A 26176-nucleotide genomic window follows, 5' to 3' on the forward strand; every position below is an offset into this window, starting at 1 on the left:
CCGCCATTCCCGAATGAAAGGCACACTTTACTTTCATTGGAAAAGAGGACATTAGACAACTGGCCAGTCCAGTCCTTCTTCTCCTTGGCCCAGTTGAGACTCTTCCTTCGTTGGCTTAGGCTCAGAAGTGGCTTGACCCGAGGAACCCGACAGTTGTAGCCCATCTCCCAGATGCGTCTGAATGTGGCGGTTTTTGAAGCTGTGACTCCCACCTCATTCCACTCTTTCTGGATCTCTGCTAGATTCTTGAATCTTCTCTGTTTGATAATCCCCTGATGCCCACGGCCATCTCTTTTGCTGGTGCATCTTCTCCGGCCACATTTTGTCCTTCCACTAGAGTTTCCATTATGTTTGGACCCAGCACTCTGTGAACAGCCAGCCTCCTTAGCTATGAACTTTTGTGGCTTCCCCATCCTATGGAGGGTATCAATGATGGTCTTCTGGCCAGTTCTCACGTCTGCAGTTTTCCTCATATTGAACCCAACTGAGACAATTGAACCAAACTGAAACAATGTAATGACACCTGGGGAAACCTGTGCAGGTGCTTTGAGTTTAGTAGCTGATTCGTGTGTGACACGCATTTTAAAACATTCATGGCCTGCAAAGTTTGGGGTTATTTCTTCTATTTTTTTGTATTGCTGATTTTGTTGGTTTTATGAGCTGGAAGCCCAAATTATGTAAAAATAAACAAATAAAGACTTGAAATTGTTTAAATTGTGGGCCCGGAATCTCTCATCTATTAAAGTGTAACTTTTTGTATGGAATTATGGAAATAAATAAATGATATTTCCATGATATATCATTTAATATTGGAAAGGGTCTGTACATGCATGGATAACGGGAATGATGATACAGAGCTGTCAAGCAAGATGTCCACTAGTTTATTTGGAACATTTTAAGGTCCGTTATCATTCTCACTGTAAACATAGTCATAGTCATCGTCTAAACATAGCTTCAGTGTGACTAGAGAAACCACTCTATATTCAGAATTTCAAAAATGTGTAAAATTATTTGCTGTTGTAATAGCAACATTTACATTAATAATGAAGGGTTTTATATTAATATCAATCTCTATTTCCTGTTTTTCAGAGTCTCCCATTGGTCAAATGCATCCACCACATGGCAGTGCTACCCCACAAAATAATAGTAACCTTTTGGTCATTATCGTGGTATCTGTGGGAGCCATCACTGTGGTTGTCGTGGTCATCGTGGCACTCATCTGTACACGACGCTCCTCCGCCCAACAGCGCAAGTAAGACATTGATTTTATCTTTGTGATGTCAGCGAGCATCTGTGAATGTAACACAGCAGATGGCTAATGATAGGCCCTCTTTCTCACACAGACTCAAATGAATGTTTCTATATTCCGAAACAGAGTTCCATGCATCCATTTTCTGTACCGCTTAATCGCGGGCGTGCCGGAGCCTATCCCAACTATCATCGGGCAGGAGGCGGGGTACACCCTGAACTGGTTGCCAGCCAATCGCAGGGCACATACAAACAAACAACCATTCCCACTCACAGTCACACCTACGGGCAATTTAGAGTCTCCGATTCATGCATGTTTTTGGGATGTGGGAGGAAACCGGAGAGCCCGGAGAAAACCCACGCAGGCACGGGGAGAACATGCAAACTCCACACAGGCGGGGCTGGGGATTGAACCCTAGTCCTCAGAACTGTGAGGCAGACGCTCTAATCAGTCGCTCACTGTGCCGCCGAAACAGTGTTACAATTAATATTATTTTTTAACAAATTATTTGCTTTTACTCTGATGTTGTTTCTCTTTCTGTTGAAGTCGTTTTTATTCCCCATCAAGATTTCAATTTGTCATAGCTGTCTGTATTCTTTGATAATTCCGCTGATCAGCTCTTTTCATTCATCACGTTGTTCATGAGGTTTCAGTTGACATTGTTTTCTTTTCTTTTGTACAGATAATAAGTCATTTTCTCATCGACAAAGTGATAGAAAATAGTATTGGTCAACAGTATAGTCAGTCAGCCAGTAGTATATGTTTCGTTAAATTAATGATGTTTCAGTGGGTAATGGAGAATAGATACCTCCCTGACCTATAACCATCTTTTCTGACAAAAAAACATTTTTGATGAACAAATCATTTACAATTTTTTTTTTTTCATTTCAAGAAAATATTTTACATGGACACTTTCAACCAGTCTTGTTAGAACAGTTTTTAGAAATGAAAATGTTTTAACGTTTCAAACTACAGGTAGTCACTTTTTTGTAATCTTTAGGCCTGTGCTCATTTGTTTTGTTTTCATGGGTAGTTTTATGATCCAAGTAGTGGTGCAGTATTTCGATTTGAAAGAACAATGTTAATTGTACTCAAACTGTCTGTTACAAAGACAGGTTTGTTAGACTCCTACTACAGTGGCCTTTAATGGATAAAAAGCACCGATAAAGCACTCTCTTGTAAAGTATTTGACTTTGGGCAAAAAAAAGTGAGTGTCCAGGATCAAAGACGAAGAACAAGAGGCTTTTTGACTGTGCTGTAGCCTATTGAAGCTTTCACATATACTTTTGCAACCTTTTGAAAATGTTTAGTGGTAACTCCCCTTTGTAAGGGCATCCACCAATGACATTTTCAAAAATGGCTGACAGGAAGAGGACAGGCTTAAACAAACCTTGTTTTAAATAAACCTGCAAGCAAGTATTTTAACTACACACCGTACCATTTCTGAAAGAAAAAAAAAAAAATTTGTACGTTAATTTAAATTGAGCTCATTACATTTTGACTGCCCCTCGTAGATCCACCCTGGTGTAGGGTTTATGTCTGAAATAAGAATTGTGCTTAATTTAGAAGGAAACGATGAGTTAGAAGCGGTGCCTGCGTCACTTCCGGGTTATCGTAATTTTAAATTACAGTGTTACAAATCAAGTTATTTTATATATTTGAGGGGCACGACATCATATTTTTACAAGTTTAACTTGAGGCGAAATGACGACAAACCTTTTTAATCAGTCTTTTATCGGAAGGTGCCTACATTTTAGAAACTTTGAGTTCTCGACTTTCTGGTGGTTTCGTTCCGAACCCAAACACATACATAATCTATGCAAGTGGTGAATTTGATAGAAAACTTAATAATTAAAAGGGGGTTCTACAGGATAAAACACAGACAAACAAGAACTCGGCATCCTTGGGACTCTGCTTTGAAGCGCCAGGCAGCCGTGATTCACTTAGCGTCGGCATGGCAAAGCAAATGTCTGCGTCTTGTTGAAGATAGTTTATTGTGTTGATCCGTTTAGAGTCTGCGTGTGACTCTGTAGTTAACGTCTACCTCGGCGGGGAGTGGTGGTAGTGCGAGGCTGGGTTCACGGGTGGCATCTTTTGCGTGGCATGTCCGCTACAATCGTGTGCGTTTTCTAATATTTATTTCAGGATCCTTTCATATCATTCTTTTCTGTCTTTCCCACTGTACATTCCATATATCCACATTCATTCACCTGTATATTTTTGGTCCCCCTTTTGCAGGAAAAGAGCAAGCCACAGTGCCAATAAGAGGAAGGGCAGCCAGAAGGATCTACGACCTCCTGACCTCTGGATCCATCATGAGGAGATGGAGATGAAGAACATTGAGAAAGTGCCCAGTGTGGCCCCATCTGGACACGATTCTCCCATCCAGTCATGCCAGGACCTTCCCCAGGTTGTCCACAGCCAGTCCGAGAGCCAAATGGGCAGCAAGAGTAGCCACTCAGGTGCAGGTTACATGTGTATTATGTATATTTTGCACTTCTCTTAATCTTAGCTGGCTCTATTGAAACCCTTGTAGTAAACTTCCAAAAGATAGCACATTGACATTAATGCCATCTCCATCTTTTGTAATCCTGTATCAGCTTTGATACTAAGTGTGATTTAACATTATAAAACATTTTCTCTGAGAAGGTTCTTAAGTCAAACCAGAAATGTAAGGTAAACTTACAATTATATTGTGTCCCAAACATGACAATAATATAGTAGGCTTTTTTAACATTACAGGAGCTGATGGTGATGAAGCGTCAAGTTGTATTTCTACTCTCGAAAGATCATTGGCTGCCAGGAGAGGAACGCGAGGCAAAATGATGATTCCTATGGATTCACAACCAAGCAACGCACGTATGTACTGTATTGCAACTTGGCTTTGAGACATTTTTTTTTTACCAGAGGCATACCGGTAACATGAGGAGTTACTTAGATGGATAACGTATTGTTTATTCTGTAATGTAGTGAAGACCCAAGATCCCATTAGGTATGCTACTACACCCTATAATCAGTCCTCATTTTACACAAATATATGTTCTGTTTCGTCAAATGACATGGAATAAAATATTATATTACAGTATATAGTTTCTGTATATCACAGGTCACCAACCTTTTTGAAACTGAAAGCTACTTCTTGGGTACTGATAAAAGTGAAGGGCTACCAGTTTGATACAGACTTCTGAAATAACAAATTTGCTTAAATTACTTTCATTATATGTATTGATGAATAATTAATTGGTATTCATATGTGAAGACACTGATCACGTTAATGATTTCTCACAATAATTATCAACAATGATTTATCAAGGTAGGATGAAACTCTTATTTCTATAAATCGCAGCCAGTGTTTCCATATTCAAATGATCAGTTCTAGACCATTCCTAGATAATCACATTGTCCCATCACTGGTGAGCTATTTTTACATCAGGCCTGCGGGCTACTCATGGGCTCCTTGGGGGCCACAGAGTGTCCGCCGGCACCATGTTGGTGACCCCCGCTGTATATGTACAGTATAATCTAACATTTGGCCTTTCTCTTGTATCTAAAATATTAGACATAGCAAAGTGTAAGATGATGACTTGACACAGGGGCAGGAATAAAAGTTAAGTCACAATTGGCAAAAGAAACCATGGGCCCCCACATTAAGCGAGGCTAAATAATCATTGTAACATCACATTGTATCATGTAATCCAAACTTTATAAAAACTTACCAAAATATTGTGTACACCTGCACATTGGAAAGAGACCCAATTCAATAGTTGCATGAAATATTTTGCCTATTCAATGATAATTCTTGACACTGTACGATAGATACCAGTGTAAAATGACTCATATGGTTGTTTGAATTTTCGAGTGGCGTCGAAGTGCAAATGTTATGTTGTGCAGTTCCACCCCAACTAGAAATGCATGGCCGTAGACCAACACAATGTATCCCAATATTTGTCTGTCGATGGCATTTTCCCTTGGTTCCCCCAGTAGAATACAATCTTTTTTCTAATGCATACCCCTTGATAGTGTCAAAATTCAGCAATATTATCTTTGTTTGGGCCAATTCTTGAAACAGCTCTTGCATTAGCTCTCTGTATTTTTGCTCTTTATTATCTAGCTATCTAAGAGCTTAATAAGACTCTTCATCTCTATCTGGGATGTTAAAGTTTTTAAAGGGGAACATTTTAGAATATTAACCTCATAATACCCTAATTGTCTCTGTCATTATGTGAATTTGGTTGTAGGTTTTGTTGTCTGTGTGTGTGTGTGAACAATGTAAGGCATTATGGCTTCTATCCTTAAGAACAAGGAGGAAGGAGTACACCAGTGATGTCACCTAGCTGCAACCTTACATGATAATACTGTGCACATGAACCTTCAGGCCAGTCATGGTGCATAACTCTGAATCACTGCCTGCAGTTCTGCATCATCAATGCTTTCTTCAGCTATTTGTTCTGACATTGTGCCTGGGAAGGTAGCTTTAGACCATGTTAACATGAGTCGGATCATCATCAACAGAAATCAACATTGGCACTCAGGAAAGGGCATCTACTTGTGCGCTTCTGTCAGGAGTTCACGGGGACAAGTAAACCATTTTAGTTTTGTGATTGAGGCAGTGAATCCTTGGGGATTTCTCATTCCATATTTTCTTGACAAGAGGACTGTGGCTGCAGGTCACTGGCATGAAGCATATGCCAAGGGATTCCAATGAACTCATTTGGTCTATGGCACCACATTTGTTACATATCAACACATGATTTTGGTCTGTAAATAACACAGCAATGCAACTCTTGAGTAAAACAGGATCACAGTACCTAGGTGACGCAGTACCATACCTGTTAAGCACCTTAGCACATAACCTTGTTAACTCAGTATAATACCTCATGAGTGACACAGTAAGAAAGCATCTATGTAACAATCACTTCCGGGTAACCTCTGTAAAAATGTAATATACAGGGTGATTGAAAAGTAACTTCCTATTTTAAAGTACTTATCATTTATTTCTGAACTATAATGCTTACAAGAAATGAACATGAGAAGAAAGTGTATTGCATGGAGTTTTATTTAAAATTCAATTTGGGCGCCAGCATTAGCTACCAGTTGCTCAAGCCGCCTGGGAAACCGATTCCACAAGGAACTCTCGTATTCGCCCTTCAAGTTCTTCCAAAGTCGTTGGTTTGGTAGAATAGACTTGCTCCTTTAACCAACCCCACAGAAAAAAAAGTAGCAGGGTGTTAAGTCAGGACCTCTGGCTGGCCAATTATACACCAAAAAATTGAGAAAGATATTGCAACATATGAATCAATTATAAGAATTTGAAAATCGGGAGTTATACATCACCTGTTTAGTGCACCAGCTGTGTAAGGGAGCACTACAACTCTAATGGTAGTAAGAGTATTTTAATAATAAAGCAACGATTACAATTCCTAGGTAACACAGTAGTGCAGCACCACGGTTAGGTTCTGTAGATATTTTCAGGAACTTTGCAAGATCATAGCAGTTAATTTGAATTTGTTCTATTCTGCTGGTTTGTCCTAAGCTGATGTTTCAGAGAACAAGTTCTGAAATCTTTTCAACCATGCCCGTGTCATTGTACGAGCGCCATTGCATGGAATGTGAGTGAGGCTGTCCCCAAAGAATTTCATACATGTAGTATGTCAGAAAGGTTCCAGGACTGGCGTCACAAAAGATATATTTCAAACACAAACTAGAGTTTTCCCTTTCAATGCCAGCCAGACGATCAACTGGCATGTCTCCAAAATGATCCTGCGGCGTAGGCTTCTATCCGTACACTAGAAGAAGCAAGAGTTACGGCAGGACAACTCATGGCTGCTTCAACATGACAATGCGCCTGCTCGCAATGCCCTGAGCATCTGACAGTTCCTGGCCGAGAAGAACATAGCCATGGTACAACAACACACTACCTGGCTCTGTGTCATTTTTTTTCTCTGACCCTAGCTGAAGTGGGTCATCAAGGGGACCCATTTTGGAGACAGAGCTGCAGAGAATCCCAAAAGAATTCTTCCAGGACTGGATAAAGGCATGGCAGAGAAGGCTACAAAAGTGTGATAGATTGCAGCGGTGGGGGGGGGGGTTTCCTTGAAGGGCAAAACTTGTAGTTTGTAGTTTGGATTTGAAGTATCGTTTGTGACACCAGTTCCGATGCACTTCGTATTGTACCTCATTTCATCATTTTGATTCATAACCCTTAACTGCACTCTCATATTTGTCCATTTAATGTCATCTATGCATTTTCCAATTATATGTGGAGGATGTGCAATGCTTTTTCTATATATTACGTTGATCATTTTCTTCTCACTTCCTTATGTTAATCAGCTCCTTAAAAATAGTTTTTGACACCTGCTGACGTGATTTACTTTTCTGGATTCCTTCTCACTTGCTCATTTCCAACACCTATGCGCCAAGATTCAGTCTCCATGGAGCAGATGATCCATTTGTTATATCTCTTTGAGGATTGTTTGCCACCTCACTCTGGGCTGAAAGATTCAACATGTAATTGTGTTGCTCGCACTCTCTCTCTCGGTGTATCTGCAAGGATTCCTGTCCTCCTTCACAGTATCTGATTGACATTTTCACCATCTGGTTTTGCTCTTTTACGAAATGCAATCAGGTTATATGAGCAGACAAGTTACAGTCCTGTTGTTATTTTTGGAACGTGTGAGTCAGCGGGTGACTTATTTAGTTTTTGCAACATGACATCCAATCGTGGCTGTTCGTATAAGTGTGCTTGTGATATGTGGGTCACCCAGAGACAGGAACACCTTCAGGCTTCCCACACATAGACCTGTCCTCAACTTCCCCTCCTCATATTCCTTTTGTCATTCTATTGCTATCTTTTTTTCCAAACTACTTCTGTCAGGTGGTTTTCCATTAGCTAGTCTCTCTGTCCTCATCAATTTGATTCATGTGAGTCATGACTGTGTGGCTTTGTTTCATCTTAAGGCTATTTGTGATTTAAACCTGTTACAGTGATGACGCAATACTGTTAGTACAACCCCATTTCCAATGAAGTTGGGACGTTGTGTTAAACATAAATAAAAACAGAATACAATGATTTGCGGCGGCACAGTGGCCGACGGGTTAGAGCGTCTGCCTCACAGTTCTGAGGACCGGGGTTCAATCCCCGGCCCCGCCTGTGTGGAGTTTGCATGTTCTCCCCGTGCTTGCGTGGGTTTTCTCCGGGCAGTCCGGTTTCCTCCCGCATCCCAAAAACATGCATGGTAGGTTGATTGAAGACTCTAAATTGCCCGTAGGTCTGACTGTGAGTGTGAATGGTTGTTTGTTTGTATGTGCCCTGCGATTGGCTGGCAACCAGTTCAGGGTGTACACCGCCTCCTGCCCGATGACGGCTGGGATAGGCTCCAGCACGCCCGCGACCCGAGTGAGGAGAAGCGGCTCAGAAAATCGATGGATGGATGGACAATGATGTGCAAATCATGTTCAACCTATATTTAATTGATTACACTACAAAGACAAGATATTTAATGTTCAAACTGATAAAAGTTATTGTTTTTAGCAATTAATCATTAAATTAGAATTTTATGGCTGCAATACATTCCAAAAAAGCTGGGACAGTGTCATGTTTACCACTGTGTTACATCACCTTTTCTTTTGACAACATTCAATAAACGTTTGGGAACTGAGGACGCTAATTGTTGAAGCTTTCTAGGAGGAATTCTTTCCCATTCTTGCTTAATGTACAGCTTCAGCTGTTCAACAGTCTGGGGTCTCCGTTGTGGTATTTTACGCTTCATAATGTGCCACACATTTTCACTACGAAGCCACGCTGTTGTAACACATGCAGAATGTGGTTTGGCATTGTCTTGCTGAAATAAGCAGGGGCGTCCTTGAAAAAGATGTTGCTTGGATGGCAGCATATGTTTCTCCAAAACCTGTATGTACCTTGCAGCATGAATGGTGCCTTGACAGATGTGTAAGTTACCCATGCCATTGGCACTAACACAGCCCCATACCATCACAGATGCTGGCTTTTAAACTTTGCGTCCATAACAGTCCGGATGGTTCTTTTCCTCTGGCCCGGAGAACACGACGTCCACAATTTCCAAAAACAATTTGAAATGTGGACTCGTCGGACCACAAAACACTTTTCCACTTTGCATCAGTCCATCTTAGATGAGCTCGGGCCCAGAGAAGCCGGCGGGGTTTCTGGGTGTTGTTGATAAATGGCTTTTGCTTTGCATAGTAGAGTTTCAAGTTGCACTTACGGATGTAGAGCCGAACTGTATTTACTGACATTGGTTTTTTGAAGTGTTCCTGAGCCAATGGGGTGATATCCTTTACACATTCATGTCTGTTTTTGATGCAGTGCCGCCTGAGGGATTGAAGGTCACGGGCATTCAATGTTGGTTTTCGGCCTTGCCGCTTCCGTGCAGTGATTTCTCCAGATTGTCTGAACCTTTTGATGCTGTTATGATCTGTCGATGATGATGAGTTAATAATTGAAGAGTCTGTCGCGGAAATGTACGAATATTGCTACTGAATGGAGCTGCCAGATTTAGGAATATCCAGACTTTCTCCATTTGTTTCTCACTTGTTTCTTGTCTCTTTGTAGCTACAGCAGCCAGGGCAAACTTTTTCTTCGATGAAAATCGCACCATATTGTTTGTGCTTCAATTAAAAAAAACAAAAAACATTACAGAATATGTTTCACCTCAAAGTGTTTCCCGATAAGAATGCTGGATAGTGGCAGGTTTTCAGTGTCATCTGTTTTATGACTGTATGTTCCATCTTTTGTATTTTTATTTCAAATATTTGCTAATTGTTAATTCTTCCCTTGGCCATCTTTTGTTTCTAACTCATCATACATCTGGTAATGTTTGTTAGTTAGTCGGTTAGTTAGTTAGTTCACTTCCTTTTCGAGCTTTGATTTAGGTTAAACTTCTTTATTGAATCACTACGTGTCTTTGTTTTGCCAAATCTTGCCTTTGCTCTCAATTATTACTCCCTTTCCTGCCTTCAAAAAAACTGTACTTGCTCTATTCCTTCATGGCTCAACACCATGTATTTCAAGCATCTCGCTATTTTTAAATTATGTTTTGCGCTCATCATCTTTCAGTTAGAGCCATTTTTCCTTTACTCCTTTACTGAAAAGTCTATTGCCATCAAACGATGTTAGGCGGGCCCATGGTCTTTGAGTATGGCATTATAGTTTTTTATCTCGACACTTTCACTTCTAAGATACATCAGGAAGTCAATTTGACTTCCACTTTTGCCATTGTTATGTGATTGTTTTTTTCTGTCGCTTCTTGAAGATGACGTTGCCTATCAACTATATCACTGGATATTGCAAAGTCACTAACTCTCTCACCATCTGTGTTTCTTCACCCAAAACCATTTCCTCCATTTGCAGTAAATGGCTGATAACATTGCTATTCCTTCCCACAGGTCCGTTTAGGTCCCCACTAACAATACACCTTTCAATTTTTTCAACTTTTTCCATTTCCTCTTGCAGATGTTTCCAGAATTATTCAATTTCTTCGCATGAACATCCTGTTTGTGGTGTACAGTATACGTACTGAAGACACTGTGTAAACTAAGGCTAATCTTAACAAGATTATTTCGTTCTTTTTTTTTCTGTAAATGTGATAAAGTTTTTCATTTCCGTAGATGGGATTTTTCCCAAACCATTCGTTCCATCTTTGCTTGCACCACTATAGTTGAGTTTACAGTATATCCATCACTCAGTTGCTTACATGCTTTCCTGCACACACACAATACTGACTGTTTGTTTTTTATGAAGTTAAGATAATGCTCGGCCTCTCCCAGTTATTGTTGCTATCTTCTTTGGCCACACCCACTCATGATGCGGTGCCACTTGTCGGTCCACAGACTTAGGGCGATGTGTCTGTGGGTCGCTTGCGGCTGACATCCTAGCTTTATTCTCCATTTGTATTTGTACTTATTAGTTTTTGTATCTCCGTTTGTATTTCCATAAACAGTGGGTACGGAAAATTCAGACCCCCTTAAATTTTTCACTCTTTGTTATATTGTAGCCATTTAATAAAATAATTTAAGTTCTTTTTCCCCCCCTCATTAATGTACAACCCCAATTCCAATGAAGTTGGGATGTTGTGTTAAACATAAATAAAAACACAATACAATTATTTGCAAATCATGTTCAACCGATATTTAATTGAATACACTACAAAGACAAGATATTTAATGTTCAAACTGATAATCATTAACTAGCAATTTTCTGGCTGCAACACGTTCCCAAAAAGCTGGGACGAGTGGCAAAAGAGACTGCGAAAGTTGAGGAATGCTCATCAAACACGTGTTTGGAACATCCCACAGGTGAACAGGCTTATTGGGAACAGGTGGGCGCCATGATTGCTTCCCTGAATTGCTCAGTCATTCACAAGCAAAGATGGGGTGAGGTTCACCTCTTTGTGAACAAGTGCGTGAGAAAATAGTCCAACAGTTTAAGGACAATATTCCTCAACGTAAAATCGCAAGGAATTTAGGGATTTCATCATCTACGGTCCATAATATCATCAAAAGGTTCCGAGAATCTGGAGAAATCACTGCATGGAAGCGGCAATGCCGAAAACCAACATTGGATGCCCGTGACATTCGATCCCTCAGGCGGCACTGCGTCAAAAACCGTCATCAATGTGTAAAGGATTTCACCACACGGGCTCAGGAACACTTCAGAAAACCAATGTCAGTAAATACAGTTCGGCGCTGCATCTGTAAGTGCAACTTGAAACTCTACTATGCAAAGCAAAAGCCATTGATCAACAGCACCCAGAAATGCCGCCGGCTTCTCTGGGCCCGAGCTCATCTAAGATGGACTGATGAAAAGTGGAAAAGTGTTCTGTGGTCCGACGAGTCCACATTTCAAATTGGTTTTGGAAATTGTGGACGTCGTGTCCTCCGGGCCAAAGAGGAAAAGATCCATCCGGACTGTTATGGACGCAAAGTTCAAAAGCCATGGGTAACTTACACATCTGTGAAGGCACCATTAATGCTGAAAGGTACATACAGGTTTTGGAGAAACATATGCTGCCATCCAAGCAACATCTTTTTCATGGACACCCTGCTTATTTCAGCAAGACAATGCCAAACCGCATTCTGCACGTGTTACAACAGCGTGGCTTCATAGTAAAAGAGTGCAGGTACTAGACTGGCCTGCCTGCAGTCCAGACCTGTCTCCCATTGAAAATGTGTGGCGCATGATGAAGCGTAAAATACGACAACGGAGACCCCGGACTGTTGAACGGCTGAAGCTGTACGTCAAGCAAGAATGGGAAAGAATTCCACCTACAAAGCTTCAACAATTAGCGTCCTCAGTTCCCAAACGTTTATTGTATGTTGTTAAAAGACAAGGCGATGTAACACAGTGGTCAACATGACCCTGTCCCAGCTTTTTGGGAACATGTTGCAGCCATAAAATTCCAAGTTAATGATTATTTGCTAAAAACAAGAAAGTTTATCAGTTTGAACGTTAAATATCGTGTCTTTGTAGTGTATTTAATTAAATATAAGTCAAACATGATTTGCAAATCATTGTATTCTATTTTTATGTTTAACACAACGTCCCAACTTCATTGGAATTGGGGTTGTACACACAGCACTCCATATTGACAGGAAAAAACGGAATTGTTGAAATTTTTGCAGATTATTAAAAAAGAAAAACTGAACTATCACACAACCGTAATTATTCAGACCCTTTGCTCAGTATTTAGTAGAAGCCCCCTTTTGAGCTAATACAGCCATGAGTCTTTTGGGGAATGATGCAACAAGTTGTTCACACCTGGATTTGGGGATCCTCTGCCATTCCTCCTTGCAGATCCTCTCCAGTTCTGTCAGGTTGGATGGTGAACATTGATGGACAGACATTTTCAGGTCTCTCGAGATGCTCAATTGGGTTTAAGTCAGGGTTCTGGCTGGGCCATTCAAGAACAGTCACGAAGTTGTTCTGAAGCCACTGTTATGATTATGATTAGCTGTGTGCTTAGGGTCTTTGTCTTGTTGGAAGGTGAACTTTCGGCACTGAGCACTCTGGAGAAGGTTTTCGTCCAGGATATCACTGTACTTGGCCACATTCATCTTTCCTTTTATTGCAACGAGTCGTCCTGTACCTGCAGCTGAAAAACACCCCCACAGCATGATGCTGCCACCCCACCACCATGCTTCACTGTTGGGATTGTATTGGACAGCTGGGCAGTGAGTATTGATGAGCAGTGCCTGCTTTTCTCCACACATACTGCTTAGAAGTAAGGCCAAAATGTTCTATCTTGGTCTCATCAGACCTGAGAATCTTATTTCTCACCATCTTGGAGTCCTTCTGGTGTTTTTTTTTTTCTTGCACTGAGGAGAGGCCATAAAGCCCTGACTGGTTGTGGGCTGCAGTGATGGTTGACTTTCTAGAACTTTCTCCTATCTCCCGACTGCACCTCTGGAGCTCAGCCACAGTGATCTTTGGGTTCTTCTTTACCTCTCTCACCAACGCTCTTCTCCCCCGATTGCTCAAATTTCCCAGCTCTCGGAAGGGTTCTGATTGTCCCAAACGTCTTCAATTTCAGGATTATGGAAGCCACTGTGCTCTTCGGAACCTTATGTGCAGCAGAATCTTTTTTGTAACCTTGGCCAGATCTGTGCCATGCCACAATTCTGTCTCTGAGCTCTTCAGGCAGTTCCTTTGACCTCATGATGCTCCGACATTCACTGTGAGCTGTAAGGTGATATATAGACAGGGGTGTGGCTTTCTAAATCAAGTCCAATCAGTATGGACTCCAATGAAGGTGTAGAACCATCTCAAGGATGATCAGAAATGGACAGCACCCGAGTTAAATATGTCACAGCAAAGGGTCGGAATACTTACGGCTGTGTGATATTTCAGTTTTTCTTTTTTAATAAATCTGCAAAAATTTCAAAAATTGCGATTTTTTTCCATCAGTATGGGGTGCTATGTGTACATTAATGATGAAAAATAAACTTAAAGGATTTTAGCAAATGGCTGCAATATAACAAAGAGTGAAAAATTGAAGGGGGTCTGAATACTTTCCGTACCCACTGAACATTTTGGCATTGGCATCCATCTATTTTCTTTTAGGGTCGCGGGAGTGCTCGAGCCCATCCCAGTCATCTTCGGGCGAGAGGCGGGGTACGCCCTGAACTGGTCGCCAACACATATAAACAAACAAGCATTCGCACTCCCATTCACACCTACGGGCAATTTAGAGGCTTCAATCAACCTAGCATGCATGTTTTTGGGAAGTGGGAGGAAAGCGGATGGATGGATGGATGGATTGTCATCAATATCTTTGATGGGTATCTTTCTCTTCCCTTCTATGTTCTGTTTCCAAGATCTTGTCACATTTGCTCTTCCATGTCCAACTCTTGAACCTTTCAGTCTCCCTCTCTGTCTCTCACTCGCACATATAAACGCACAGATCTCCATTAACCTGCAGCTGCCCCACTGCCTCACCGGATCAGTAATCTAAGTCAGTAACAGTATTGATGAGCCTTGCTCATCTGTGGTCATCTTGCTGCTCTAATCAAACTAAAGTAAAGGCTACACAAAACACATGCACACAAATACAACCACGCACACAAAAATGCACTAATCTCCTTAAAGATGCTGATCACAGGCTTGCTGCATTCAAATCAATAATTTCCAATCAATGCATGTATTGATCAGAGTTTAGTGGAATCAGACCTTGAGTCAAGGGAGGCCCACAAACCTCCCTTTCTGCTCCTCCTTTACAGTGTAATTGCAAAGCTTTTTGGGTATGATGCTTTCAAGACTTTGAAACGTTGTTTTTAAAATAGTATTTTCGCATTACATTACATTTCATTGTTGCAGATGGCACCCAACATGTATTGATTGAATATTAAGATTGTGGTCTCCATGAGATTATAAGACCGTGTCGCTATAATAGAAATACAAGACGAGCAAAATCCCTGCTTACTTTCTATACAATTCTGCTTTGTAATGTTATAATAGTGAAACATTTGACCAACATTTGTTTTTTTAAGTGCAACAGACCTCGCGTAGTGAGGTACTCTATATACATTTTTTAGTTTCATGAATTTTTGACATGGCTCATTTAAATTCCAAAATGTATTTTGTATGCAAAAATATGTAAACGTCCTTCATTCTGTTTGATTCGCATCACCTAGCAGCAGCAGCAGCAAGCTCACTGCAACTGGATGAACCATATTGCATAATTGTATGCGCTGGGGACTTACTTACTGACCACTGTTCCTTTCTTTTTCAGCGGTGGTCAGCGCCATTCCAGTGCCATCGCTTGATTCCGCTCAGTATCCTGGCATACTTCCTTCCCCTTCATGCAGCTTCACCCACAACAAATTCAGCTTGAGACCGATGCCTTTCTCTAGCCTGACTGTGGACAGAGGATACACGCCAGGTAAAACCACAAAAGGTCACGTGAAGTCACAAACACAAAACAACTTTCTTAAATTAGTACTACTCGACTACAAAACAAATACATTCAAAGCATATCATACACATTTGGAGCTATTAATCAGACTTCCTTTTCTTCTCTTTTGTATTTTGACATCAACTCATCGTACAAGATAAACAATTTGGGTCATGTTAAGGGCATCCCCTCTTAAAGCAACCCAAAACAACATGGTTCAACAACTGGATCTATCGCAGGCATGGGCAACTGGTGGTCCCCCCCCTCCCCCGCTCAATGCACTCCGCAATAGATGGATGCCCAAAGTGAATCAGGTCCACGCACAGCGGGATAGCTATAAATTGGGGAAACTCGGCAGACGCCACCCACAGCCAGTCGGCAAGAACGCTTGGGTCAGGAGTCATCGACTCATCAGTACAATGTGTTCTCAGCCACAGGGCGCATTTGTTAGACTGTCGTAAGGGTTATGTTATGCCACAGCTGCCCTAAATTAACATTGTCAATTCATGTTTTTATGTTCCTCTGATGGTTAATACGCCAGTATGTGCATGCTTTTTACTTTAACCATAAATTATGAGTGACATTGTTATCGGTGAACTTTCTAAACTGCGTGCAAGAACTATCTGGGTGGGGATAAATACATGCGGTCTGCGGACATATTTATGTCCTCAGCAATTATCACCAGCGCATTCTGTATTTAATAAGGGTGTCTGTTGCCACCCTGCCAGTGACAACGCTCCAGTCACGCACGGATTGCTGCGTCCTCTTCCGCACAGACATGTCTCCGTGCAAGACTGCCATTGCACCGCATTTAAAGGGAATGGGGAAAGCCGATTTGATTGGCGGTAAATGTAGACAGTTGTCTTCACAGCGACGCAAACTGACCTTTTTTAAATACACCGGCTCGTGCGCATCTGCCAATTTGCAAAAACCCGGTCTAACCCGCTTCGGTGCAGATCTACGCAGCCCGCCGTGCCGGATTTACGCCGGTCACGAAAATGGGGCCCTTCGTGTACCTACTGGTATAAGAATGTATTTGCATTCTTGAGCATAAAAAAATAGTTTTAGTGCTTATATTTCATGATCGAGAAATGTTTAACTTCTCAGAGACTCCTAGTGAGCCAGCCCAACTTGAATGACGTGAATTCAGTTTTAAATTCCTCATTCCTGTTCAAAATGCTAAAATAAATAATGCCTACATTAAAACACTTCATAATGCTGCATAGTCTCCTATTTTTATTTATTTTCTTTTTTTATGACAGGTGGTTCTGTATATTTTAGTTTTTCATGAATGTAAAAAGTCCTAACTCTACATGTTCATAGTATTGGTCTTGGGGCAATGGGTAAAACAGACATTCATCAAAATTGCCCATCTCTGATCTAGCGCAATGCGTTATTATTGTTTTCTACTTGGAAACGGAAGCTTGTGTAATGTGTAACAACATTGAAATTGAGATCATGTCGAATGAATGAATGACCATTTTGTAATCTACACTATAAAAACATAGCACCGTGTGTGGTTTGTGTGATTAAGATAGTGGTTGTGATGATCTTACCAGTATAATACTAAGAATAAGGGATTTCGTATTTGCTGTGAATTCTGAAACTGGCGGTATAATCTACTGTACAAATGCATGGTCGGAGATGACATTGTATCTTACAGGACATCTTCATTTCCCCTTGCTAATAAAATTCAAATGGCAGTGTAGCCGCTCTTCCTAGTAAGACAGTAAGCAACTGTCATAACCATATGTAAATGTTCCAGATCAAAAGGTTTGTGTTTGTGCATTACAAAATATTTTGTAGCACATAAAAGCCTATAAATCCAATATACAATGATTGTATTCATCATGAAAAATCCTAAAAATAGAATTGAGTAAACTTGTGTGATGTTCAGTGTTCCTCCTGAAATGCTGCTCGTCTTATTTGAGACAATTTTACTGTAGAGCTAAACAATGCTGAGGGGAAGAGTAATTCACGACGTGCTTAATTTCTTGTTAGCTTGCATCGATGACCTGAAGACAACTGAGAAACAATAAGAAGACTCGGAGTCATTCAATTAGCTGACACACTGGGGGGACTGATCACTTGCAACAAAATGAAGTTACAGCTAACTGTCAGGGGACACGCAAAACGATAGTTAAGCTTTGTGTCTTGTATGACATTGTAAAAAGCCTCAGGCTGTGGGTGCTTTATTTATTGTGCGAGATATCACTTTATCATTTCAGACTTTGACTTTAGCTGGCTACCATCGACGTGGTGTGGAAAGTGCACACTCTCCCACTTTGACCCCAGGTTGCTTTTACGGGCTTTCTCAGCCACCTCTCATTCGTTTCTTTATGCTGTCGTCTTAATAACGGGGATGACTACAGACAATTCTCGAATACAATTGAAAACTGAATCATTTAAATTTCTGTCCAACTTGACCAAAATTGATTTAAGCTAAATGTACAGGGGAAAAAACACAGCCTGAAGTAATTTAGTGTGCAGTCCACAGATGATTCATTTGTTTACTTGAGGTAAGATCTACTGAAAATAGAAATATAAGGAATTATTCCATGTCGTCGTCGGTCACTTTTTTTTAACCTCCACATTTTTTACCATCTAATAATTAGTTTTACTCCATCCACTGATCCATTTCTGTACCACTTACTGTACTTTTTTTGTTGTTGCTGTTATTTTGTTGGTTTGTTGTTTTTTTGTCCTGTTCGGCTGTTAGGTTCAACAAAAAGCAGGATCTGTATCCCTTCTAAGCCAGAACAGTTTAACTGTGCCACAGTGGAGTTTTTAAAGCTGCCACTGTGGTTCTCTGTATTTTGATGGATTTTTATTGAAAATTTTAGTCGGACCACCACTTACTCTAAAATGGAGCGCGTCCCATTTGTTGTTGGGTGAACCATGAACAAATCAGCAGTCAATCACCAGGTGGACAAAAAGACAGACAAGCATTTATTCACTTGAGTGCTCAAAAAGTCCAAATAGGAAACATGCAAGGTTTTTTTTGTTTTGGGGGGGGGGTTCATATATGACAATTTGCATCATTACCAGAGATAAAGGAGTGAACATGTAATAAATGTTCATTAGGTGCACACACAAACCATCCCGTGAAATGTTGGTTGCTGCTAGTTCACTTGAATGTGAGTGTGAAGATCATGAACAGGAGAAGCGCGACACTATAGAAAATGGATGACTGGTTAGAGCAGGGGTGTCAAACTCGTTTTTGTCTCGGGCCGCATTGTAGTTATGATTTCCCTCACATGGCCGTTAGAACAGTGAAACCATATAAATATTTCATCACCAAATCATATTATTACCATTACACAACAAATTGAGGGATAACTGGTTTTGAAATCAGAAGACAAGGATAATAGTTTGTTCAAGTATTGTTTAAGTTACTGTAGAAGAAGGGTTTAGTAACAGAAAAATACAATATCTTAACATTATTGTTTATTATTATGACAATTTGGAATTTGGGTACAGATTGTAGCAAAAATCACGGAAATTGACGAGCATGATTTGCTTTCGCGGGCCACATAAAATAATGTGGCGGGCCGCATCTGGCCCCCTGGCCTTGAGTTTGACACCTATGGGTTAGCGTTTGCACTAGGGTCACGGGTGTGCTGGAGCCTATCCCAGCTATCTTAAGGCGAGAGGCGGGGTCCACCCTGAACTGGTCGCCAGCCAATCGCAGGGCACATATGAGCAAACAACCGTTCACGCTTACGGACAATTTAGAGTCTTCAATCAACCTACTATGCATGTTTTTGGGATGTGGGAGGAAAGCGGAGTACCCGGAGAAAACCCACGCAGGCACGGGGAGAACATGCAAACTCCACACAGGCGGGGCCGGGGATTGAACCCGGTCCTCAGAACAGTGAGGCAGATGTGCTAAGCAGTCGTCCACCGTGCCGCCCAGGAAGAATATATATTGACTTATTTTTAACATCTCTTACTTGCTTATTTGTTGTCTCTCAACACAGAGTAAAAACTGGGGCAGTCGGAGAAGGACAACCTCTGCCACAGATGAACCTTTTTTACGATGAAATTAACGATTGCATCCAAAATCTTGATGCCTTCAAGAAGTCATTTTTTCAGTCATTCTAAACCCAAATATGTCATATGTTATACAATCCTATACAAAAATAATACATCAGAAACTTCAATCAAAGTGGTTCCGCTCACTTCCTTGTGGCACGGGCAGTTAGACGTGGTCTGAGCAGGTCTAAGTTTAGATCGACTTTCTGCCACCAAATTGTCACTCCGCCAGGCGCATCTCCAAGGACACACCCTTGCTGCGCCGGAATGCCCAGCTTGGAAAATCAGTCTCCCCCACGCTGTCTACAAAAATAGTGCCCACCGAGTTAATAAGACAACTGTTATGATTATGTGTAAATGAGTGCTGGAACCGCAATATGCAGTGGTGGTATTTGTGGCTTCAGCACATGCCCATTTGATGTGTTAAAAGTTACACAACCAGGCAGTGCGAATGTAAACTGGATGATTGTTCACTGACTAAAATGTGTTTACCACTCTTCAGTGTGTGATCGAACTAACATGTATAGCTCCTAACCAGGGGCCTCACTTATCAAACAGTGTGCAGGATTCTTACTAAAAGTATATGCATGCACAAAAGCCGAAAATGTCTTAGAACAAAAAAAATAATAATTAAAGCTATCAAACAAAATCCTTAAGGAGTCACAGGCCACTTAAAAAAGTGCGCACGTGGCTCATTCTCATATCCTACCTTTTACACACCTGAACTTAGCCATATAGTCAATGCAAAGCACCACATGAATATAAACAAGCCATGCTGGTGCTAGCACTAGCTTGCTAGGATACATAGCGTTTTGTTGCCTGCTTGCGAGCCGTATCGTATTCAAAGTACGGGCACGTTCCTCAAGCAGGCCTTAAACGAACGTCCTCTCCTGTCCTGAGCACCGGTGACCACCAACACACGTTTTTCCCCATTTTGTCCTGATAATACAAAGTCGGCGCGATCCACTCTTGTTGTCGTCGCCACGATAACGAGTGTATCCAGTCGCGTTTGAGTTGACAAGATAAAGCCCAATGATCGTAAAAAAACGGGATGCGGTGGTATCGGAATACAACTCTGACAGTGACAGTCAAAAGACACGCGACAAGGCTAAAAATAAACTAGCTTTTGGATGCAAATATACTGTGCACGATGGCGACACGGAGTAAATGTCTTTCGCGGAGGAGCGGCGAATTATGACATTAAACCCGATCAGCATAAAATGCTAAATATCGGCCGATACCGATCAGCCTGATAAAATCGGTGTAAAGTCTAAAAATAATTGATCTTGCAAAAACAAAAAAGACAATTTTAAATACACACACACCCAAAAAACTTAACTGGACTGTCTGAACTTGGCTCTTTCACTCAACAATGTCCATGACTTATCATTCACAGTATGGCTCACAAAGGTGTTGCCGAAAAAAAAAGCTTGACAGCAAAGGTGTTTGCAGAACACTGGTCATTTATTGGTCCCCTTTTTTTCTCTGGGCTCTCAAAGCTTCCTCATGTTTGCTCCCATCTGTTGTTTTCTGTCAAGTAGCTTTAGGGCCAGTCCAAATTCTAGCCCTTAGTACTTCATCGTAGCTCACTGGTTGGAGGGCCAAGATGAAGGGGTGGGGTAATGCATCTAGAAGTCGTTTGACTGCAGTCATTGCCTGCAAAACCTTTGAAAAAAAAGAATAAGGGTACGAAAATTTTACCAAAACAATTTTTGTGTTTTCTTTAAAAATAAATATAAAAATAAAACCACAAAAAAAAAAAAAAATTTATTCGTAAATGTTCAGCAAATGTTTATTCTTCCTCTTTTTGGTTTCAGTTTGTTTCAGTGACCATTGTGGCTGTTTTGTTTTGGTTTTTTTTCTTAAATGGAAGGCTGGCAACAATTTTGACCAAATGTGTCTGGAAAACACCCAGCAAACAAAGACACCTGTGAAACAAACTGAATGGAGTCCACTTCAGGAGGTGGTGGAGCTCTTCATTATTGTAGACAATGTTGGCTTGGCCAACTATGTAATAGAGGCAAAAACTAAAAAAATGGTAACACGTATGTTTTATGAGTGAATGTTCAGCAAATGTTTATTCTTATTCTTTTTGGTTTCTTATGGCTTGAGGTCTGTCTGGGATCATTGTTCCCAAATATAGACACAGATGTGGATTTCATTAAATGGTCTGAGTTTCTTTCTCAAAAGTTTTGTTAGTTGCATAAATCAAAGTAATAGTCTGAGAGCAAAGTCCCCAATGATATATGTGCTAACTATTGTGTGAAGAGGCTTTCAGGCTATATTTTAGGGATTTAAATATATGCATGCCTATTTACAAAAAGATTTAACACTCTGTACAGAGAAATGTGGTGATGACTGCCGTAAATTGGTTCCCAACTTAATTAAAACTGAAATGACTGCCTTCATGGAAGTCTAAAACACTGTAGCTTACCACCAGGTTTGTTGACAGTCTGTTTGATTTATTCAGTAGTTCTGTATTTAATTCATTAATTTTCCTGTTTCTGTACTTAATTAGAACTCAGATTTTGTCCTTTCTCCTTTCTTACTCTTATCCTCCCCCCTCATTTCATTGGCCATGAATGCAATACCTTCTACTGTGTGACTTCGCCACTTCCTCCTCAGTCATATCCACAGATGCGTCCACCAATCCTCTTCTGCAGCAGCAGTCTCCACCAAAACAGCCTCCTCCCCTGCTCCCTGGCTCCTCTGTGCCCACTGGAGAACATGCTCCAGGCATTGGCCCGGTTCCTGGGGCCCCTGCTGCGTCTACCGCTGTCGCATCAGAGGAATCCCAGCCAGGTGCAAGTCGGACCATACCAACTGCATGTGTGCGACCGACTCACCCACTGAGAAGCTTCACCAATCCACTGTTGCCACCCCCAATGAGCACCATTGACCCCAAGGTGTACACCTCCATGCTGCCACAATCCAGTAAGTACAGTTTTGGGGGGGGGGTTTGTATTGTTATTATTGGGTTTTCTCCCTGCGATTGTGCCCTGCGATTGGCTGGCGACCAGTTCAGGGTGTACTCTGCCTCTTCCCCGAAGATAGCTGGGATAGGCTCCAGCACGCCCGTGACCCTAGTGAGGATACAGAAAATGGATGGATGGATATTTTCATTATTGTTTTACCTTTCACATTCACTCTATATAAAAACGACTTTGTATCGATCCGTTGTGGTAAATAAAGAAGGAGCTAAGCCGAAAGGCGAAGCGCTCGATTTACCGGTCGATCTACGTTCCTACCCTCACCTGTGGTCACGAGCTGTGGGTCGTGACCGAAAGAACAAGATTCCGGATACGAGAGGCCGAAATGAGTTTCCTCCGCAGGGTGTCCGGGCTCTCCCTTAGAGATAGGGTGAGAAGCTCGCTCATCCGGGAGGATCTCAGAGTAGAGCCGCTGCTCCTCCGCATCGAGAGGAGCCAGATGAGGTGGCTGGGGCGTCTGATTCGGATGCCTCCCGGACGCCTCCCTGGTGAGGTGTTGGATATCCATCCATCCATTTTCTGAGCCGCTTCTCCTCACGCGGGTCGCGGGCGTGCTGGAGCCTATCCCAGCTGTCATCGGGCAGGAGGCGGGGTACACCCTGAACTGGTTGCCAGCCAGCCACACATAAACAAACAACCATTCGCACTCACATTCACACCTACACAACTTTACGAGCTGCAACCGCAATTTAAATTTGTTGAAGATTTTCTTTTCTCATGTACTTGTAATACTTTGTTGAAACTACATTGGTTGACTCCCCCGCTCAGCACAGTCACTCAGGAGGGATACAGTGCATGCACGTGCACGCAAAGGTTTGCATCCAGTATGGACTAACCTTCCTTTCTCCCCAGTCTATTCTTATTGAAGGAGCATTCAATAATCAAACAGTTAACTGGAAATTTTATTAGGAGTTATCCATGAACCGCTTTCTGTTCACTACTGCTTTTTCATTTCCACCTAAATTCTCCTCTCCAATAAAATGTGTTCCTCTACTGTGGCCAGTTGATACATGCTTATAAGTAAATAAACTGACTTGTTCGCATCTTGTTCTAACTGATTTGGTGTAGTTTTCCCAAATTTCCCCAAGTCAGTCGAAATAGGCTCCTGTTCACCCGTGACCATGAACAGGATAAGCAGGAGTTGGATGATACGTTGGAAATTGCACTGTGCACTTTTGGCACGGCCCTAAAAAAAAAACAGCTACGAAGCAACCGGATAATGGAGAGATCATGTTTTTCTCACCTTTGTATGTTAATGTAGAAATGTCCAACTAAAGTAGCAGTGGTTCTGGGACCAAGCAAGGCCTCTATTTTGGAGCATATACAGAGCAGAGCAAAATTCAGATCCAGATAAATGTTCACTACTTAAAAAAAAAATTATAATCAAAAAATTTTAAATTGGGGATATTGGGCTTTCAGGTGAAATTAGATTAACATACAACTAACTATACCAAGGTGCATTGAATTTGACCTTCTCTAAACTTTTGAATTCCAAGGTGAATAATTTGGTGTTCTTCCAGATTATGATTGTTCTGCCTTTGTAAAGGTAAGCAATAATTCAAACATTGTCATTCTAGTTCGGTGAAAATTGATATTGAGCACATGGACTGATTTGTGGCATCTAACATTTCTGTTGCACTTTCACCAATCCTTTGAATTTTGAAAACGCCAACAAGTACCCCAATCGTGTGAGACTTGATTTGCAGACTAAATAGCAATGAAATAAGTACTGCTAATAATATATTCCAAATCAACAGCTGTGAACAGGACTCATTAACTCTGTCCTTCAACATTAGTCATATTTCTTTACCCTTCAACAAATTAACATATTCCTTTCCTTTTGTGTTTTTTGCTGTTATTCTTATTCTGTTATTAGCAGAAAGCAAAATAATCACTGTATTTCTACTTGTGTGATGGTATAGGTCCAGTGCATTCCTGAATTCTGTTGGTGTATATTGCCACTATGTCTGTGGGTCTGCATTTCCATTATGGTTATGTTTACATGTCCAGGTGGCCTCAGATTAACATTGATTTTCAGCTACAAGGAACCTTTCGCACAGAAAAAGCAAGCCTGCAGCAATTCTCAGCCGATCTAAGGACCCCAAGAATTGCCATCAAAGGCCTCCACCAAAACCGCCCCAAACCCTCCTCGCCGCCCTGAAATCTGCACCATCCCCCGCCCGCCCTTAGAATCCACAGAATGTCTCCTAACAAGGAAGCCTGATGCTGAATCGAGCCGTTGCATTGGTTTTTAGTCTTGTTTACGTTTATCCTGAGGTGAATTACTCCCATGGTGAAAGGAATGATTTTGTTGTTTTGTTTTTCGGTTTAAGAGGATTGTTGTGCAGAGGAGGGAGTGACAGAACCATGGATATATTTTAAGATGGACAAAATGCTACAAATTGGGTCGACTCTCTTATGATGTCGCTAGAAGTTGAAAACCCTGCTGAAACACTTTAATCTTCATAATTGAATCATAGTTGCAAGTGCTTTTCGAGAAACCCTCAACATTGTACATAAATAAACAACGGTTAAAAAAAAAACTGAATTAAATTACAGGGCAGTAGGTGATCTTGATTAGGTGGGTTTTGAGTTTAGATTTAAAAGTGGTGAAAGAGACTGAGTTGCAGTGGTCTGGTGGCAAAGAATTCCAGAGCTGGGTAGCAGAGCGGCCGAAGGCTGTAATGGAAAGTGGGGCTTACGGTGATGATATGTGCAGCAGAGTTCTGGACTAGTCCAAGCTTATGGAGGGACTTGTGAGGGAGGCCAAAGAGGACAGCGTTACGATAGTTAAGACGGGAGGCAGGCAACAAGGTGATAACCAAAGCAAAGCTAAGAAAATGTATTTATGTCCTGCATTTCATACACAAGGTAACTCAATGTGCTTTACATGATTCAAAGTATTTCAAAACAACAACAAAAACAGCTTACATAGATTTAAAACAAAGAGAGAAAAAATACAATTAAAACAGCGTAGAGTGTAAGAAAGATCATTTAAAAGTGGGAATGTTCTAAAAAAGTATGAGAAATTTTTTTTTTTTTTTTTACCTGGACTTTAAACCATTCGGACTTGGGGCTGACGTCACTTCTGTTGGGAACTTATTCCATTTGTCTGCAGCATAACACCTAAATGCTGGTTCACCATGTTTTATTTGGACGATGTGCTCCACTATTTGACCCGAGTCTGTAGATCTCGGAGCCCTACTGGGTTTATATTCCATTAGCATTTCTTCCATGCATTCACGACCTAAACCATTTAGTGATGTATAGACCAGTAGCAAAACTGTAAAATCTATTCTAAAGCTGACTGGGAGCCAGTGTATAGACTTTAGATTTGGAGTAATGTTCTAACCTCTTTATTCTGGTCAGAATCCAAGCTGCAGCATTCTGAATGAGCTGCAGCTGTTTAATGCTCTTTTGGAGGAGTCCAGTCGGAAGCCCATTACAGTAGTCAAGTCTACTTGAGATAAAAGCATGGA

The 26176-nt window shown here is 41.2% G+C and overlaps 1 protein-coding gene across 4 annotated transcripts in view; it reads left to right on the top strand.

The window, feature by feature from the left end:
* The window catches only part of dcc (DCC netrin 1 receptor), a 301630-nt gene that overhangs the window by 241294 nt on the left and 34160 nt on the right, over positions 1–26176 (top strand). For all 4 annotated transcript variants that reach the window (XM_061747156.1, XM_061747157.1, XM_061747158.1 and 1 more), the window contains exons 23-27: positions 1090–1252; positions 3488–3711; positions 3992–4108; positions 15511–15660; positions 22333–22641. In XM_061747156.1, coding sequence (XP_061603140.1) covers positions 1090–1252; positions 3488–3711; positions 3992–4108; positions 15511–15660; positions 22333–22641 — 963 coding nt within the window. The remainder of the gene's footprint in view (positions 1–1089; positions 1253–3487; positions 3712–3991; positions 4109–15510; positions 15661–22332; positions 22642–26176) is intronic.

The sequence above is a fragment of the Phyllopteryx taeniolatus genome, chromosome 15 (assembly GCF_024500385.1).
Source record: "Phyllopteryx taeniolatus isolate TA_2022b chromosome 15, UOR_Ptae_1.2, whole genome shotgun sequence".
Lineage (NCBI taxonomy): Eukaryota > Metazoa > Chordata > Actinopteri > Syngnathiformes > Syngnathidae > Phyllopteryx > Phyllopteryx taeniolatus.